General features: G+C 36.5%; 1 protein-coding gene across 5 annotated transcripts in view; it reads left to right on the top strand.

Moving 5' to 3' along the window:
• LRBA (LPS responsive beige-like anchor protein) overlaps window positions 1-20,792 on the top strand; it is a 369,611-nt gene that overhangs the window by 20,253 nt on the left and 328,566 nt on the right. For all 5 annotated transcript variants that reach the window (XM_039346412.1, XM_039346410.1, XM_039346414.1 and 2 more), the window contains exons 3-7: window positions 12,335-12,566; window positions 12,697-12,797; window positions 15,549-15,644; window positions 17,177-17,298; window positions 17,470-17,596. In XM_039346412.1, coding sequence (XP_039202346.1) covers window positions 12,335-12,566; window positions 12,697-12,797; window positions 15,549-15,644; window positions 17,177-17,298; window positions 17,470-17,596 — 678 coding nt within the window. The remainder of the gene's footprint in view (window positions 1-12,334; window positions 12,567-12,696; window positions 12,798-15,548; window positions 15,645-17,176; window positions 17,299-17,469; window positions 17,597-20,792) is intronic.

The following is a 20,792-nucleotide window of genomic DNA, read 5'->3' as shown; positions in this document are numbered from 1 at the left end:
TGAATATTTTTGTATTCATATTGCGCTTCATTTTATGTTGACTTCATTTTATGTACTAGTCTTTATTTGCTATATATTTAGACCTGAAATATTCCGAATAGCTTTTAGGGATTTGTCTTTTGGGGGGGGGGTGTTGATATTAAATAACCAGTGATAACCCATTAGAATCTTCATTCAAAAGCATTGGGGGAAATTCAATAGAAACAGTAACTTTTGAGGCAGTAGAGAAATTCTTGATTTATCTTATATGTGGGGCCTTTCACATTATATAGAAAAATCTGACAAAAATGTATGACCGTTATAATCTGATGCTTTTGGAATGATCTGACAGTGATTCTGTAAGCAAGTGAATTTAATACAGTATGTTACAAAAACAAATTAATGAATTCTGCACACCATTCTTATTTATTTATTTAGATATTTATAAAGCCATCTACTCCATATTAACTCTTGGTGGTTATATTTATTGAATTAACCTTTGTAAGCAATATGGGGGAATCTAGGATAGAGCAAAACCCCATAAATGTTTAAAGTAGCTATTGACTTTAAAATACTTTAGAAATTGAAACTTTATGCAATTGTGATTAGTATGTACAACTAATAAAAGCTTTAAAGAAGCTTCCATTTAAAACTTAAAACTCCATTTATAACTATTCCATTAAAATAGGAATATTAATTCTATAATGTAGACATTTATTTTTCTGTTTAAAAAGAAGAAACAATTCCCAAACCTTACTTGTTTCTAATGCAATGTGCATCTAAAATTTATTTGCCAGTTCATCAATATCTAGCTTTGTTCAGATTAATTTTGATAATTTCAGCCAGCTTGGTTGTTGATTAAATATAATGTAAATTGTAAGTAAATGTTTCTGGAAAGAATCACCATATAAGCAGTAGTATTTGTACTGTGTGAGGAGCAGATGCAAGAAAGAGAGAAGGAAGTGCATCATTTGTCCTCATAATAAATGCAACAGATGAACTGTCTGTTTCATTCATTCCTGCCTAAGCAGTATCTTCTCATGTTGTGTAACGTTGTGACCATAATCTTACATTTAATTTCCTTCAACATTTAAACAGTGTTACCTTTTATTTTCTAGTTGGTGCAGTGTTTGCCACTGAATGCTTCACTGTAATTTCTTCTTGTAACTATATCCTCAGCCTTTTCAATTAGAACAAATAACTGCCTAGAGATTTTATAATTGGATAGTTTATACTTATATTTCACCACAAAATGAAGGATGACTTGCTGTGCAATTTCATGTAGATGTTAAATAATGGAACCATGACACTCCATAGTGGACCAATCATAGGGTTGACTGGTTCTTCCCCATAAGAATGGCAACACTCTAAAACCCAGAAAAGCCCAGAAAAGTCAAGAAGTCCAGTTGAACAAGGAAGCCTGCATGCCAGTCATGTCTCAATTTTGAAAATTTCCTACATAGTGACCACTACAATTTCAGCCTCATTTAAAGTTTGAATCCTGACTATAAGAGGTACAGGTAGTCTATTTCCTCTAGAATTCTTTATATCTAAAGTCTACCAGTAAGCTTCTTCTCTGAAACGAGAAGTGTGGGGACTGATGAAAATTGGCCAATATATTCAATGAGGATACATCACCACTTTTTCAAGACAGTCGACATCACTTTCTCAACCAAATAGATAGCAACTCCTAAATCCAGTTGCATGCATCCCAATCAGCTCCCTAAAGGAGCTAGGTTTGCATGGATCCAATGCAGAAATGGCAGAATTCATGCTATCAAGAATTCAAGCTATATCTCAGATGCCATAAGCAGACAATTCCAGATGACCTTGTAAGATGTCACCCCAGTAATTTTTTTCAATTTTGCCCAAGTAAGCATTTGCAGTGAATGTGAATAATTTTAACCACATTTTGCAAAAATGTTGCAGTGGTCTGCATTGAAATCTTCTGACAGATTATTTCCCAATATGAAATAAGCAACTGAATAACCTTGAACACTATTGTTAAACAAAATCTAAAAATGCAATAAGGGTGGACAAATACACATGTGTTGCATTCTTAACATTGTAGTATACCTTTGAACATACTTTAATAGTTATTTAATTGCATGTACTCTTTTCTGTCAGTGTTGTACCAAGCATCTGTTCATCCGCTTCATCTTCCTGAGATCTTTGTTATAAAGGATCTTGTGATATCATATAGGTTGCTTATGACCAGTCTTGTCCTTGCCCTTGTCTTCAGATTGCAGAGTTTAAAGAACAGGATGGTGTAATATCTTGCCTGGTTATTGGATAATCCTTGAAGCTTCTCAATAATACCTTTAGATCCAGTAGTTAGTTGCCTGTGCAGACCATCATAATATATATATCTGCATTTTTGCCAAACATTTATCCAAAAACAGCAAAAGACTTAGATTGATAGCTCATGTATCCCATATCCCAGACTTCAATATTGATGTCCGCTATGACTAGGGATTTCAGTTTGGCTATGGGATTCAGAAGCTCAGAAATGTCTATTGGCAAATAGCAGAAAGGTTGATTTATTAGCAATTTAACCCAATCTTGTTGGGTTAAATCTCATCAAAATTTTTATATAGGAACTAGGAATCATGAATTTGATTAATCCCCCTTGATCTGGGCACTGAAGCTCTCTAAAACACAAAGGCAAAACTCAGATAAGATATTCTTCCTGTTCTTTCCCAACCAATCTTCAGTAATATAAATAAAGTTTATCCTTGAATCTATCAAGGTCTTATTCTTTATGATCTTAGCATTGAGCCCTAGCACCCACAAAGTCCCACAAAAAATACTGAAGGCCAGAAGCAGGGATCTAAAACAGATCAAATTCCTCTGTTTATAACTAGTACTTTCATTGTAACTCTTTCAGCCACACCACAATGGAAATACTTTGTTCAACATCCACATCACCTCAGTTTAATAATCTGAGAAACTGAGTTAGGAAAAACTTGCAGTAAAAATGTGGATTACTTTAAAAAGCCATTTTTTTAAAAAAAATATTTCACTAATTTCATTAGACAATGGCTGAACACTTTTGATTTTCTATCTTGTATTTTCTGATAATAGATTGAAAAAATTAATGGTATCTGATTTATTTACCACAGCTACTTATTTTAGACAAGTATTTAACAAATTAGCTGTTTTTAAAATTAGCATTAGTTGCATTAATCTTAAAGTATAGACTTTAATACAAGACTTTCTATATACGTTTGATAAAATGCATGATAAAATTTAGTAATATTTTGAAGATAAATTTCGGTAATGGTATAATTTAGGTAAACATTATGCCAATTATTTAGTTTCAATTTTTTTAAAAAATAGAGAATGTCTTTAGGCTTGAAAATTTGCACAAATGTTCTTGTGCATGATTATGCTTAAATGTTCAAAACATTTTCTCAATAACCTTCTAAAATGACACGTTTTAAGAAATAATTATTGTATATCCTTGTACTTGGATAATAAAGAAAATAATATGAGCAATGTGGTATATTTTGTTGTGGCTTTCATATTACATAGGATTTAAATTCTGAGTAACGTAAGTTGAACTGATTTTTAAGTAGATGGCATACAGTGATGGATTTCTGATTTTGAAAATCTGTCACAACCATAAATCAGCAGCTTGCTAAAATTGCAGTAGCAAACTATTAAAGAACATGGTAGTATTTACTATAGGTAGATGCAAATTTTAAAAGGGTTTCTTTATCATAGTTTAAGTGATTTATTGGCTTTCAATGCTCATGTATGAATCTATGATGTAATAGAGTTTGAAAATCTATTTTCTGTAAGAAGACGCCTGCTTTCCATATGACACTAGGTTAAATGTTTTACCTTTATATACTAATGTCTGTATTACTATAAAGTTACATTTTGATTATTTGTATGATTAGGTTTTACCTATAGGGCAGTTCAAGGTGACAATTTGATTGTAAAGATCATGTTTTAAAAACATGAACTTGTTATAATAAAAATCAGAATAATATAAGAATAAAGTATCAGCAATTTCAGTTGAATGCTTCCATGTAAATTGAGCATTGTAACAACTTTTGTTATTCTACAGGAAAATTAGAAACAATTATTCTTAAATCTGTAAGCTCTGAATATTATATTGCTTAATGAGGGTACAACTTAAATATAGTTATTTTTATCACTGTGGAAATTCCTTGAAAAATTGAGACTAATTTGATCTAGTGGTTAAGGCACCAAGCTAGAAATTAGGAGAAAATAAGTTCTAGTCCCTCCATAGGCCTGCTGGTGAGTTTGGGCCAGTCACTTTCTTTCAACCCCTGCTGACCTCACAGGATTGTTGTTGTGGGGAAATAGGAGGAGGAAGGAGAATTATGTATGTTTGGTGCCTTGAGTTATTTATAAAATCAGTAAAAGTGGGATATAAATAAATAAATCAGAATCTTCTCTATCTATCCTCTCAGAGTACACGTTTTTCAGTACACATTCACTGATAAATAAAATGTTTACAATACAATTTTGTTGACACTGGCATTATATAAATTTAAACATAAGCTCATAATTTTTCTTTACTTTTCCTATTTTCTCTGTACTATTCTACTCTGAATGGAATCTGTCAAGTTCTTGTATCTCTTATCGTGCATTCAAAAGTAGGCTAGAGTTATGTATGTCAGGGCTTTTCCACCTTTTCACCCATTGTACCACTTTTAGGATATGGCAATATCCGAGTACCACCAGTCGCCTAGCAAGGTGTCAAAAACTTGATGACCAAAAAAAAAAAGGAAAAAAATGATAAAGTACAGGTAGTTCTTGACTTACAACAGTTCGCTTAGTGACTGTTCGAAGTTACAATGGCATTGAAAAAAGTACAGCCGAGCAAGACATCTGCCTGGCGGCGCTCTTCCTCCTGTCTGAGGTTTTCATTGTTGTGAGCATTTCTGTTGAGGATTGGCAGCGGGGGTGGGGTGGGGTCTGCTTGGTTTTTATTCCCCCCGTCTGCTGGGTGGTTGCAGTAGGTTTTGGTCACTTCACATGACCCTGGGACACTGACCGTTATAAATATGAATCAGTTGCCAAGCATCTGAATGTAAATCACAGGACCCTGGAGATGCTGCAACATTCCAGCTGATCAGTGCTTCTCCTGGGCTCAGCAGAAGTGCCAGGATCGGTGCTACTTTCCAGCTGATTGATGCTTCTTCAGGGCTCAGCAGAAGGACCAGGATCAGTACCGAGCTCCAGCTGGAGCCTGGCGCTGATCCTGGCACTTCCGCTGAGCCCTGTCAGCCCTGCAGCTCCAGCCATCTCTCGCTCAGGCTTGTGTGGTGCTGCGCCGGTTCAGCTAATTCCCCTCCCCTGCTACCACTTTTCTAGGATGATCGCGTACCACCTGCCAGGTGCCAATGTACCACAGGTGGTACCCGTACCACTAGTTGAAAAGCCCTGATGTATGTGACTAGAATGGTGGTTTGTTATACTGTTAGTCTGAATTGTTTCATCACCTGTATTTCACTTTAGATTTGGATAACAATACTTTTAGAAATTTATTTCTGGAAACTTGTCTTGAAAAATTCTGTCAAACTTGAATATTTTCTGTTGTTTTTATGTTTTGAATGATGTAACAGTAGTTCAGTTAATGATAAATCTAAATTAATAATGAAATAAAGTTTGTGATGGCAATTCCCTAGTTTTGCTTCCAGATTTGAGCAGAACTCTGGTGATGCAACAGAGCTTTTCTGGCAGCTTTCCCAGAAATGACCAAATGAGCTAATTAATTCTATTTTATTGTAAGGCTACATTAATATACTCTTTCAGGTCTGAACATATAAATCTCCTGCCTCCGCGTTTAGCCACCTGATCAATTAGGACGGGTCCTTCTTAAGTTTCTTCTTTTGACATTAAAGTCTCCTTCTCTTGTCTGATCATTTCCTAGGCAGCATCTCTTCCCCTCATCCCTCAAATTCAATCTCATATATATACCATTACATTTCTCTTCTACTATTGGGATAGGTCAGTGGTGGCGAACCTATGGCATGGGTGCCAGAGGCGGCACTTGGAGCCCTCTCTGTGAGCATAAGTGCTGTTGCCCCAGCCTTGCCTCCCCCCGTGACCCTCTCCTCTCCAGCAGCCCCCTGAAGGAGAGTTACCCCGAGCGTGGACCACACGGAGCAGCGCAGCCAAGGACATGGCAGCCAGGCAGCGTAGACAAGACTCTGCCATCATGCCCCATTGTGCACAGCTGATGCTGCAGGGCGCGGGCAGAGGGCGTGACCGCCGTAGCGCTGCTGGGCTACCTGGGTGATCTGCGGTGGGCCCTGGAGGCGGTGAGTGGTCCTGTGGGCAGGCGGGGTGGGGGATGGGGGGCAGAGTGGAGGCGGGGCAGGGGGTGGAGCAGGGGAGGGGCCAGTTTTTGGACACTCAGTCTCTAAAAGATTCGCCATCACTGGGATAGGTGGTGGAAAATACATGTTAACTTGTTACAATGAGATGGACTTATAGATTGAAGAGTATATTTATTTAAAAAAATATTTTGTGGACTAGAGTCCATTTTGGCACAATATTGTTTTGATATTAAAATTCATGTGAATAAGTTCAGTTATAACATTAAAACATGATTTGGCATTGCCTGAATGAATCATGTCAGTCATACTAGCTATGTGGCCTTTATATTTTATGATTCCCCTTCTCAATTCTCCTTTAAGACAAATAGAAATTTTTCCTTTTTTTCAAATGGTCAGTTTCAGTGAATGGAAAAGTCTGTATTTTACTAAAATGAAGATGTGACAAGAAAGTACAGGCAGTAAAAGAAGAAGGAAGAAATTAAAACAAAAACTCTTGTGATATAATGCACCATTTAGGCTAACTTGGTAGTACTAACAGATAAACACATTTTAGTAATAAATAGATTAAGGGAGTAATTGTTTTTCCTAAATGTATTTTGCCTATACTTGCCTTGTCAATGAGATGAGCAGCATATAAATTTAATAAATAAATTTTGTAGGTAGCTTTTTAAAGAATTGGCAAATTGTAATTTGTATTAATAAAGATTTATATGCAACTGATTTTGGAATAATTGCTGCCGAAATTTAAAATTTGGGTTTGAAGGATGCTGTCATTCTGTTTGGTGAAGAGATTGAAGAGAGTTTATTTTATTTTTCAATCTCTTTGGTAAAACTTAATCCCTGGGAATGTGAAATTATGATTGAAAGGAATGATGTATAGATACCAACAACAAAAGTTGCCGTTGCTTTTAAAATTCATCCAGATATTGATATATTTATGACATATTTAAATTTACAAATATCCAGGGAAATATTAAAATGAAATGTAAAAGTCAGGAAGATGTATTTGAATGCTTCAAATATGCTGCTTGAAAATCATTGCTGTATGCTTACATATTCCACAGTCTAGAAAGAGAAAATATTATGTCAGCCCGTTGGTTGTTATAAAGATTGTTTATGAAGTTGAATCTAAGAATTATACATTGAATTGGGGAATTCTGAAAAATGAACTGTATGGCACAAGAGACCAAATCATGTGAAGGTGCAGAAAAAGACTATACATCAGTTCAAAGACTATATTATTAAAAAAATACAACCATAAAAAAGGTAATAAGATTACATTCTCACACTTCATGGCTAGTAAGGTGCATTAGGCTGCTCAGATATTCATAACTTACTGTGACATTTCATGAGATTACATTTTGCTGTTTACAGCCATTACTGCTGCTCAGATAATAACTAGCTGGTGTACATACCTGGATTATGTGATCCCTGTCTTTGGCAGCAAATTTGTGTCTTTGAAGGTTGATCAGCTTCAAATTACTATTAGAATAGGTTAATATGATATACTGTTAAGGTGTGCGCTTATATGTATGTATATTGTGTTGCCATATTAATACTACGGTATATCAAATTTTCCAAAAATTGCATGTAACATTCCCATTTGTAAAAATACTTTCATAAAACATTTAAATGAAAATTACTTAAGTCTGATTTCCTGAATGTCCTATTTTGAATTGCTAGTGAATTATTTGTGTTTTGCAGATTAGATAGGAAAACTAATATGTCAGCTTCTTGGATGAGTGGTTACTGCCTATGTACATGTAGCTAAAAGTGAAAGATGACTTGTAGAGAATTGAGGTGAAGGTGAGGTCACTTTACTTAAGAGCAAAATGTATGGCCTATAAGGTGCTGGCATGACAGTTGATGGTTCTTTAGAATCAAATATATTAACTCAAGCAACTCTAAGAAGATAATGGGCCAGATTTATTTATTTTTTTTGGCAATGCTTAGTATTGAGTTTAGCATTGGCTAAAAGTTGTATTACTAAGCATAAATTCAAACGTTTCCTTTAATAAAATTGCTTTGAAGTTTATTATAACTGCATTTATCTGGTCTTTCTATTGAACCAAGTTCATAATTGCTATTATTGCTAATATCTAGTTGTGAAGAGAAATTTTCAAGCCATAAATTCTGTATTATTTGATTGTCATTTCTGGTGAAGTTGTTTTATGGTGTTGCTATGGGGGCATCGAAGTAGAAATTGTGGCCTCTTTAGATGTAATGAAAACTATCTAGATTTTATAGTTAAAATAACCTGAAATAATGATAGTTATACCATCTCTATAGGTATAAACTTCTCTGCTAAGGAATTTGCACTTTCACAGGCCATAAAACACACATCTTGCCATTAGACTTAAGAAGTTTGCATATATTTCTCGGATTTGCATATAGCTTGCCATTACACAAATTTGAGAAATATATTTGCAGTTTATTATATATGCTGTTGCTCCTTCATTAAGAAATTTTAAAAAGAAAATATTAAAATATTCATTTCTGTTGTCTGACTATTCTGTTTTAAAATGTCACCTATATTCATTATATATTTCCAATCTTGAAGTGTTTGACATCGTTGATTTATTTTGAGAATGCTGAAAAATGTGTTTTCCAAGTTACATATTTCTCCAACACTTCTGACCTTGAGTAATGAATGGAAGCTGCTTGAATTCATGGAAAAGCATGGAAACAGACTCGTTTAGCAAATCTTACTGCAGAATTGCTATATTTTAAATGAAAACCATCTACGATTAGTTTCTGTTTAGTAATAGATCTCTGCCACTAACTCATATACCCACTATGTGACATTCACAGAATTAAATATAGGCCCAATAAGAAAACCTGTCATCCATACTACCTGGCAATGGCAGTATACATTGTGTGCTGAAATATGAAATCCATGCTCATCAGCTTGAGGAGGCTGTATTCAGTAACATTGACCAGGATGTGAATAACAATATTAACAATTTCTTGTAGAAAAACATGGGGATATTAAGTGAAAATTCTGCCAGTCCACATCCTTAGTCTGTTCAAATCATGAAATAGGTAATAGAACATTCATGTATGAAGGTACTAAGGAGGGCAAGTAGGGTTATTTTCCCTTCAAATGTGCAGGTATGATGCCACCTAAATTCACTTTCTTTTCAAGAGTTGCAGAATATGTAGCCTTATTTTAAGAGCAGCTATAGTCCAATCTCTTCACTGTCATTGATCACAAAAGCTGTATATCCAGGTTAGGACTAACATTTCTTTTTGGAGGGGCAAATAGGTTTTTGGTTTCTTAGCACATTGCCCTATAAACTATATCTAGTTTGTTTAGAGATCAAGAAGAAGAAGAAATTGCAAAGGAATGTTTCAAATAATTGGTTCAGTCACATAATTCTTTCTTATACCACGCTGCAGCTACTCTTATTATTGTGTTTTAATTTCACTACCATTTTTATCAAAAGTTTAAATTGTGTAGTAAGATAGAAGGGATATTTTTAACATGTAAATGAAGGGATAGAGACTGGTATGATTTCTAATCTGGGTTGCAAAATTTTGAATGACAACTGTATGTTTTTATTTGTCAGCTGGGAAGACAGATCTAGTAGATTTGGACTTTGTTTTTTTTTACCATTGTACTGGCTGATTATATACTCTTTTTATAAAATTCAAAGCCCATAAGCGACAGCTTGATGCTATTCAGAGTACTCTCACAAGTGAACAATTTGCCTTTCTCATATGCTTGGGGACAGAGCTACATATTCAGTGGAATTTACACTTAAGGATCAGCTGGAAATAGTTGGAAAAGTTAACCTGGAGACCTATATACATATAGCAATATGGCTTGTCACTAGGCTGTAGACAGCCGAAGTCAGACTTACCACCAGGCACTTATAAAGCAACGCGGATGAAATTGAGTGAGATCCTATCTTCTAAGTATTTTTCTTCCTGTAAAAGCTGCCCAAAGTATCTTTCCCCCTATGAGGAGAGAGGAAAGGGAATTTCTATCCCACCCTCTAAGAATAGTGGTGACTGACTACCCAGGGGAGTTAAAGCACTAAAAGAATAACTTTAATCTAATTGGATTTATGTTTTGAAACTTGGGGACTAAAAGTTTTCTTATTTTCACCAAAGACTTTTGTTTTTATCTATAAAAAAGAAATAAAATTGGAAAAAAGACTATAAAAATTTTGGACTAAAAAACCTTGGGCGGCATCGGTGACATCGTGTGGCAAAGCTTGGTATTACAACTTGTTATTGCCTAAAGGAGACTTGGCTTGAAATCCAGACTACAGATAAGACTCTTTTAACTTTGTTAAACACCACCTGTGAGATGTTCAGCTGTAAAGAGAACTTCTGGGTGGCATGGCTGGTCTCCTTGAATTATGAATGTAAACCTTTATTGATTTTTAGGGAATTGCTTTCCTACTTTTTTATCTGAGGAATATTGGTCATTATTTGAGATGATGAAATACCTTGGATTATAAAATCTTACTTGACAAACGATTTTTACTATAAAGACTACCTACAAACACGTGAAATAGAGGTCCCATACTCAGCTATAAAATTATTTTCATCGTCTGATTTCAAAATCCTCAATTTAATGCACCATTAAGAGAAGATGAAGATCAGGAAAAGATTCTTTCCATGTTGAAAGCAATACATGAAACCATCCTTTCAGTTGTGATGAAATAAGATGTTACAGAAAAGAACAAGATGTCAGCTTAGATATACAAACCCAAATTCTGACCATAACTAAATAACTCACAATGCAGAAGGTAACAGAAGAAGTGGAACAATCAAATACTAAGACAGAGGACTCAATTGACCAACAAATATAGTCAATAGAATATCCAGAAAAGGGACTGACAACACTGAAAATGGAAAAGACTTTCTATATAAATCAGAAGAAATTTGAGGAGCAAGAAGAACAGACTTAATGGAAGATAAACATACCAGGACAGTTATGGGGATTTGGAATAATAGGGAGATGATTTAAGGCAGGGGTATCAAGCTCAATTTCATTGAGGCCCATATCAGCATTGCAGTTGCCCTTGGGGGGCCCGGTGGGTGTGGCCAGAGTGGATGTGACTACTGGGTGGGTGTGAATGGAGTGGGTGTGGCCTACTGGGTGGGCATGGCCAACTCTACATCGTTCGCGTCAAGGGTGCCTGTGGGGGCCTGGGCAAGAGTGGGACAGATCTGAGGGTCTCTGGCAGAAGGGGGTGGACCGGGGCAAGCGCCAAGAGATGGTGCATTTCTTCATTCCTCACAAAGGATGACACCTCCCCAGCATGCACCCAGGGGGCAGGGCCAACGCGGCAGGGGCTGGTTCCTCGCTGTTTCTGGATGGCCTTGTGGAGCTAAGACTGAATGCATTTCAGCATAGATGGCCACCACAAAATTGTACATTGGCTCCTGGCTGGCCTGGGACAGGGCCAAGGTAGCGGGGGCCGTTCCCTCACTGTTTCCAGGATGGCTTCACGGGCCGCATCCGGCCCCCGGGCCTTGTGTTTGACATGTCTGATTTAAGGAATACAAATGGACTAGCCCTTCCAAAAAATGGCAGTTAAATTCCAAACAATATATATAATTGAGGTTGTAGCTTGAGATTTGTACTAAAGATTTTTGTATGTTACTGAACTATTGATTAACTCAGCCACCACATTGCTTTTTAAATACCTAAATATAAAGTTAGAAAATTAATAAAAATATTATTTAAAAAAAAGAAACATAACCTGCACATATTTATATGCTTTGAAAGTATATGTTGATACTAGTTCATATATTGCTAACATACAACAGGAATTCAATCAATAGTTCTATGCAAATTTTGTTAGGAACTGGGGGTTGGACTAGATGACCTCCAAGGTCCCTTCCAACTTTATCATTATTATTATTAATAATAATATCATTAACCTCTTTGTTAATTGCACAGCTTATTAATGTCTATTAATATCTGTTGCAAGGAAAAATGCTAACCCTGAAAATTATTCATTTTAAAGAGATAATTCTGAAAATAAGTACTAATGTTCCTTTTTAAAAAATTTCAGCTTGTAGGTGGTCATTTTGATCTGGAAATGAATTTTATTATACAAGAAGGAGAAGGTATTACATGCATGTTGGACTTGTTGGATAAGTGTGATGTCACTTGCCAAGCAGAGATATGGAGCATGTTTACAGCTATCCTGAAAAAAAGTATACGAAATCTGCAGATTTGCACAGAAGTAGGTCTTATTGAGCATGTGCTTCAGAGGATTGATAAAGCTGACAACATGATTGCAGGTATGACTTCTTAAATGGTCCTAGAATTGGAAGAAATTTCCAATGAACTAGTATGGAACCCTTTTTCACACATGTCTGAAAAAAATAAATATTAACCTACATCTAATAACCTTTGTTTAATTTTCCACAGATCTTTTAGTTGATATGCTTGGCATATTAGCAAGCTACAGTGTGACAGTTCGGGAATTAAAGCTATACTTTAGCAAACTTCAAGGAGACAAAGGGAAATGGGTATGTAGAAATCTGCATTAGTAAAAAGTAGTTTTTATTTAAATTGATATCCTTAACTTTTCATATCATAAAATAACTTTATGAGTAATAGCACTGAATACATTTTTATGGTTAATAGGTAGAAACTATGGGAGTCAGGTAGTGATTTTAATTTTTGTTTATATGTCATTGTGTCCAACAAGATCCAAAGCAGAACCCACCATTCAAATAAAAATAATCGAAACTCAAACAAAATCAAAGTAACAATGCCCTGAGAAAAAGCATACAAATACCTAGGAGGAAGGTCTCCTTTGTCCCTGCTCTATTCCAAGGCGCATCAGAAGAGTCAGGTTTTAATGGTTTCCTCATGGGAACCACCCCAATTTTGGGAAACGTGCTGTTCAGAAGAAGAGCAGCACACACTGTGAAGCTTGTCCCTGCATATGACCTGTCTTAAGTGGGAGCTGGAAAGAGCAGATCCTGTAGATAACCAGGTTTTAAGCCATGCGGGGCTTTAAAGGTGATAAACTATACCTTAAATTCCACTTGGAAGTAAGTAGATGTATTACATAGTGAAACATAGAAATTCCCATCTCTATATAAGATACTATATTCTAGCCCAATTGAAGTTCTGGATGCTCTTCAAGGGTAGTCCTATGTACAGCACATTGTATGAATCCAAACAAATGTGACAGAAGCTTGAGTAATTATGAGCAGGAGCCTCTGTCCAAGAAAGCTCAAAACTAGGGGCTTGAAGATGTGTAAAAGACTTTCTTGCTCCAGATGTCTTGTTCTTTAAGCAATAATTGCAATCGCAGGGGGACATCTAAGTTACAAACCCATTCTACATGTAACAGCACAGCCCTATTCAGAGCCACAAATGTCCCTGCTATCAGATGGCTACTGAGCCCATAACTTTTTCACCTTGTTGGCATTAACAAGTTCCTGACACCAGTATAAGCCTTCCATCTATTTTGGCACAGGGTAGAGATATACAGCTGGGTATCATGTAAGGACAAATTGATGATACCTGAATCTGTGCTGGCAGATAATCCCATTCAGTGGCTTCATATAGCTATTAAATAGAAGAGAATGTATAGTGTACAATTCTGTTAACGCCCCATAACGGAGAATCCTAGAATATGACTTCTTCTCCTTATTATTATTATTTATTAAAATATAACTTTAAGGAAGGAGGAAAAAAACTACAAAACAGTGCTTCCCTCTCCCAATCCTCATAGACAGGTCAGTAAAATACCATGATCAATGTATTCAAAGGCCACTGAAAGGTCAAGCAAGATCATCCCATTTTGCTAGTCTCACCACAGGTTATCCACAAGAGTGATAATTGTGCTTTCAGTACCACACCCAGGATTGAAATAGTTTCCTCCAGGGTCCTTCCAGGGACTCTCCAGACTAACATCATTCTTTAGAAGGGTAAGTTGGAGACTGGGTTAATAGTTGTTTAGTATTGCAAAGTCTAACAATGGCCTTAAGATAAACGTATTTTAGATAAATCTCTTTGTCCTCTTTCAAGGAAGCATTATTATTGCCCTGATCTCATATTTCTTTCCTGGAGGTTTTCACCAACCAGGAAAGGGAGAATTCCAACCCACAAAAGCCTGGGCTGACATTACAAAGAACCCTGTCCATCTCCTTAGAAATAAAGGCTCAAATTCCTGCTAGATAATCTTTGAAGATGCCACCTCAGTCATCTCACTTCTAGCCAACATTCATCTTTGAGCAGTTACAAGTGATTTTTATCCTCCAGATAACTTGAAAACTCTTCACAGTACAGTAGTCAGCAGATGTTTTTCCTTTGGATAATTTTAAGCAAGACAGACAATTTTTACATGCAGTACGGATGGAGAAATATTGATGATGGTTTTACTGTCTATAGTATAAGTTTGATATTAAGGGGATATTAAGGAAATTGTATAACCCCAGCAATTTCTACTTGTGCCTTGCACACAGCCTCAATTGTAAAGCATCATACTGAGTTATCTGTAGAACAATGCCTCTGGTTGCTAGATTCACATATGATGCTAATTTATGAACCTTGATGGTGGGTGGTGAACCAGATAATGCCAACCTATGAACCTGATGGTGGTGAATTTGGCATTAAGTAGTAGCAACCAGAGCATGGAGCCTTCAAAGACCTGGAAGCTGGATCCCAGATAATGGCAGAATGCTAGAAACAAGGATTGGTTCTTAGAAGATCAATCGTCTTTCTGGGAGGGCGGTCTGCTCCATCTCATACTACATGTCTTCCCACCTGCCTTTGTGGAAATCTTAATTTTTAGCTGCTATCCCAGACTTAAAATATCCTTGGGCTGCAGCAGCACAAACAGTTTTGATAGAATAGATGTGGTCTTACATTCTTAATAACAATATTCTGATGTATAATCATTATTATATACAAACTATTATTTATATCCTGATTTTCTGGCCCAAGAGCTTTGGAGAAACTTCTAAAATTAGTAGAGGTATAAAAATAGAATATTTTTTATTGGATTTTGTATTATTATTAAAATTTTAATCTTCAATTTGATTCACAGTCTGGGACTAGTAAAAACTTAACAGTTCAAGTCCTAACCAAGGACCTAAGAGTTATTAAATTAATGTCTGAGTATATAGGCAATTCCAAGTAAGATGGATTTTTGCAAAATCAGGATATTCAAATGATGATATTATTATTGTTATTATTATTGTTGCTATTATTGTTATTATTATTGTTATTATACATTGTACTAAAAATTGATTTTTGAATAGCCTCTGTATGCTGGAAAGCTACTGTCTGTATTAAAATATATGCCCCATAAATATGGGCCTGATGCCTTCTTCAATTTCCCAGGAAAAAGTGCTGCAGTAAGTAATTTTATCTATCATGTTTATTTTTAAAAAATCTTTGTTTTTTGTAAGGTACTTGGTCTTTTCTGAAGTCTTAAATAATAGCTAAAAGAAAAGTAATTCAAATAATTACTTTTTCAAATAAATAATAGCTAAAAGAAAAGTAATTCAAAAGGTTTTTTATGCCAGTTTTGGAAACTGGGATCTATATACATGCAGAGAACATTTAATAAGCTTTATAACAGTTGAGTACAAGCAAATCTATGCATACTATTTAAAGAGTTATGTATTAAATTAATAAACCCAGCTTAAAATAAATGAAAAGGAGTTGTCACAGATTTTGATATCATGGTTTGAAGCAAGTGGTTTGCCTGAATAAATAGTCAAGCAGTATAATAATTTACATCATTTCTTATATCTTATTTATGCATTTGTGTTTTTTTTTAAGTAGTCCTCCAGGTCCATTTGTAAATCCAATATTTCTATCTCTTTCTTGTAAGCTACAATTTTAGGATCCTCAATAATACCTTTTCTATTTTATTCAAAGACTTGATTCTCTTCAGCACTTTTTGATTGCAGTATAGGGTTAAGTACTCCACTGTTCTTGAGTCCACAAATCATAAATTTCCTTTAACATAGCCATCTGGTAGCTAACGTTCAAAGCTTCTTATCAGCAACTTATAAACACAGAAATTCTTTCCCACATGAGAGGGTATTTTTAGTTAACTTCCACATCTTTCTTTAAATCAAATTCCTCCAAATTCTTCACATTTAAAAACTTTCCAAAAGACAATATACAGTCATCTTTTAGCTGCATATTAGAAAAAAATAAAAACTTTCAAAACTGGAAATACAAATCCTTTCTTTGTAAAAGGATGAAAGAGGGAATCGCATAGCAAATACAAAGTTTGCACTTCTGAAGGGTTTTCATTCTTTAAGAGGTAATAAAAATTAAATTAAATTCCAGCATGATTACAAAAGTTAGGTTAGGTCAAAATTTGACTCCTTAAAGAAGGTATATTAACAGCTTAGATGATGATGGAATTTATGATTCCCAGCTGATTGCAAGTAGCTGCGAATACCTCAGTTTCTGTTGTCCACTAACCAAAGAAACAAAAAGCTGAATGCCAGCAGCTATGCAAAATACATGAGGGCGATCTCAAGATCTCTCTTTACTGCAGAGACAATTATCAGCAGTCTGGATCTTATATTTTGGCTGCAATATCCTCTACAAAATGCAGAGCATCCATCCATTCACCTTCCTGGAAGTGTCTCATGTGATTCAATTGTGAACAGTCAATATTTCTATCATTGTACTGATATAAATCACTGGTATCCTTTCTGACCTTATACCTGAAATGATTTCACATTTATTTATATTAAAATATCAAAAAAGCAAAGGAAAATATTGATTTTGCATACATAAAAGGTTGAAATATTGCCTTTGCATACAGCAAAGGTTGAAATGAAAATAAGGATATTTATTAAAACATATTTTAAAGTTTGTTTAAAAAAACATTTTATTTATGATAATTCATTGCTTTTTTTAGGCTATTGCCTTACCTCCTATAGCAAAGTGGCCATACCAGAATGGATTTACCTTTCATACTTGGTTAAGAATGGATCCTGTAAATAATATTAATGTAGACAAAGATAAGCCTTACTTATATTGGTATGTATATATGCATCTTATATATTTATATATTTACTATATATTTTATTATAAATATGTATATAAATATATCCTGATATATTTACTGGTGTTGTTATATATCGGTTTGTAAAATTGACTTTCATCAATACATGTAAATAAATATAAGTGTAATAATTTTATTTGTTTCAGTTTTAGAACAAGTAAAGGGCTTGGTTATTCTGCTCATTTTGTGGGAGGCTGTTTGGTTGTGACATCAATTAAATCAAAAGGAAAAGGTTTCCAGCACTGTGTGAAATTTGATTTCAAGCCACAAAAGGTACGTGTCATGAGTTTCTTTTGGATGATCCAGCCACTGGCAGACAGCCCAGTAGGTATAGGTTTATTCTTTCTCAGGTAGCACTTAAATTTAAGTAACATAAAGTATCAATCATATTCTTATACCTCATTTAATCTACATCCCAGGTAACTTTCTATAAGCCTAATTTACAGTGTTTTTGGTCTTCCTTTTAGTTTTGTGGACTGAGTCCACCTCAGTTTCTGCTTTTATTTCTTTTATTGTTTGCTCCTTTTTCTGCTCTCTAAACAGCTTTCACATTCATAATTTCTTTACACAATATTTTCCTAATCTACTGCCTCCTAATGAAGAGGTTGGTTTCTATCATTCTTAGAGATTCCAGATGGTTACTCATTTAGAAGTAAACTTCATCTTTTATCTCAAATTGTAGATTGTTTTTCTTTGACTAGTAAGTAATTTTTTGCTTTAGCTATTTTTTTTTACTTTTTATCAGTTCCATGATGATTCAGTTCTTTTCCATTTTCATTGGACACTGTGAATTGTGCTTTATTTATTTGACCTGCATGCTCTAGACCAGTGGTGGCGAACCTATGGTACGGATGCCAGAGGCAGCACTCAGAGCCCTCTCTGTGGGCACATGCACCATGTCCTGGAGATGGCAGCCATCACTCTTCAAGCAGCCGCCCACTAACTCACTGAGGTCCCACATGACCAGATCCATCCCAGCATGGCTGGTTTGCCTCCCCCCCATCCCATCCCTCCTGGCCTCGCATGCACTCCTTTTCCTGGGCACAACCCATTGCATCGCCTCCTCAGCTGTTGGCCAGCCATTGAGCTCAGAGGTGGCTTCTCTGAACTGCTGGCAGCGGGCTGCGGAGTCCTAGAGTGCGCCAGTTGAGGGGCCAGCAGGCTGTGGCTGCTGACAGACACCGTTGGCCCCCATGCACTCGCTGGCCTCTGTGTGCAGGGACCGATGGTGTCAGGCAGCAGCCGCCCTGACCTCTGCATTGCCTTGTCCTGCGACAGTGGCACTCCTGCCCTGCCTCGCCTCCCTTCACCCTGCAGGATGAGCCTCCTGCCACTGTCCCACCCACTAGAGACCCCCTGAATCTCCCCCAACCCTGTCCGGCCCCCACAGGAGTCCCTGCCCACGAGGAACATTGAGGTGACCACACCTACCGTGGCCACACCCACCCATTCTGCCATGACTGCCACAGCCACGCCCATCCAGTGGGCCATACCCACCTGGCACCCGGCGATAAATAAGTGGGTTTTGGGTTGCAGTTTGGGCACTCGGTCTCTAAAAGGTTTGCCATCACTGCTCTAGGCTCAAGTAAAACAGTTCCTTCTCTAACACATTCCATACTCAGCACCAAAAGCTTTTCAACTATTCAGTAGTCCCAACTATCAGCAACATGGCTTCTGCTTCTGCCTGAATTCAATTTATCATTCTATTTATCAGCTAGTAAGTAGATGGAGAACACACAGAGATTCCTGTTTCTTTTAGAACAGTTATGAATCCACTGTACAGGAAATAATTTATATCTTCCAGAAGTTTGGATTCTTTCCAAAATACCAGACAAGGAGAAAACTCTGTTTTTTTCCAATCTATTACAGCTGGACTTATATGTGAAGGAAGAGCTCTCACTTTCCATATTCTGTTTGGTGTAAACTTTGTTCCACAGTATGTTTAATCTACAACTAATAAAATGTATAACAAATATTTTTGCTTTTGAAAATTAATGATCATTGGCTTTAGCGATATTAGGTTGATGTTTATTTTCATAATCTGCATTTTAGAGAGATACAAAGAAAATTCTAATATAAAATTTTATAATAATTTAAAAGGAACAACTTTCTCTAAAATTGAATAGAGATGAAAGACTTTAGTGTGTATCACTTTCAGTAAATATTGAATTTGTATGTGTAAATCAAGGCTTTTCAACCTTTTCACCCATTGTACCACTTTTTGGATATGGCAGCATCCAAGTACCACCAGTCGCCTAGCAAGGTGTCAAAAACTTGATGACCAAAAAAAAAAAAAAAAAAAAAGGAAAAAAGTGATAAAGTACAGGTAGTCCTCGACTTACAACAGTTTGCTTAGTGACTGTTCAAAGTTACAATGGCACTGAAAAAAGTGCCCCACAAGCCACAGCTGAGCAAGACAGCGCCCGACGACGCTCTTCCTCCTGTCCAAGGTTTTCATTGTTGTGAGCATTTCTGTTGAGGATTGGCAGCGGGGGTGGGGTGGGGGGGTGTTTGGTTTTAATTCCCCCCGTCTGCTGGGTGGTTGCAGCAGGTTTTGGTCACTACACAGGACCCTGGGACACTGTGACTGTCATAAATATGAATCAGTTGCCAAGCATCTGAATATAGATCACAAGACCCTGGAGATGCTGCAACATTCCAGCTGATTGGTGCTTTTTCTGGGCTTAGCAGAAGCGTCAGGATCAGTGCTGCTTTCCAGCTGATTGGTGCATCTTATGCCCTCAGTAGAAGCACTGGGATCAGCGCTGAGCTCCAGCTGGAGCCTGGCGCTGACCTGGCGCTTCCACTGAGCCCTGACAGCCCCAAAGAAGCACCAATCAGCTGGAAAGCAGCACTGATCCTGGCACTTCCGCTGAGCCCTGAGAGCCCTGCAGCTCCAGCCATCTCTTGCTCAGGCTTGTGTGGTGCTATCACCGGTTCAGCTCATTCCCCTCCTCCGCTATTGCTTTTCTAGGATGGTCGCATACCACCTGCCAGGTGCCAATGTACCACAGGTGATACCCGCCCCACTGGTTAAAAAGCCCTGGTGTAAATCATGCCATTTTAGGATGTCTAATTCTGTAATAACTGGTTATTTAAAGATCACATGAGGAATTTATCCACTTTCTTTGTTGTAGCCAGATAGATCAGATGAAATCCTTGACTTACAACAGTTCATTTAGTGACCGTTCAAAATTACCACAGGACTGAAAAAGGTGACTTATGACCACTTTTCATACTTACGACTGTTGCAGAATCCTCGTGGTCATGTGACCAAAATTCAAATGCTTGGTATATTTATGATGGGGTTACATGATCCCCTTTTGCAGCCTTCTGACAAGCAAGTCAATGGGGAAGCCAAATTCACTTAACAACCATGTTGCTAAATTAACAGCTGCAGTGATTCACTTAACAACTGTGGTAAGAAAGGTTGTAAAATGGGCAAAACTTACCTAACAAATGTCTCAGC

The sequence above is a fragment of the Crotalus tigris genome, unplaced genomic scaffold (assembly GCF_016545835.1).
Source record: "Crotalus tigris isolate CLP2741 ecotype Arizona unplaced genomic scaffold, ASM1654583v1 scf7180000017994.786943, whole genome shotgun sequence".
Lineage (NCBI taxonomy): Eukaryota > Metazoa > Chordata > Lepidosauria > Squamata > Viperidae > Crotalus > Crotalus tigris.
Note: the sequence above shows the minus strand (reverse complement) of the source record. Positions and strands in the feature narration are given on the sequence as shown.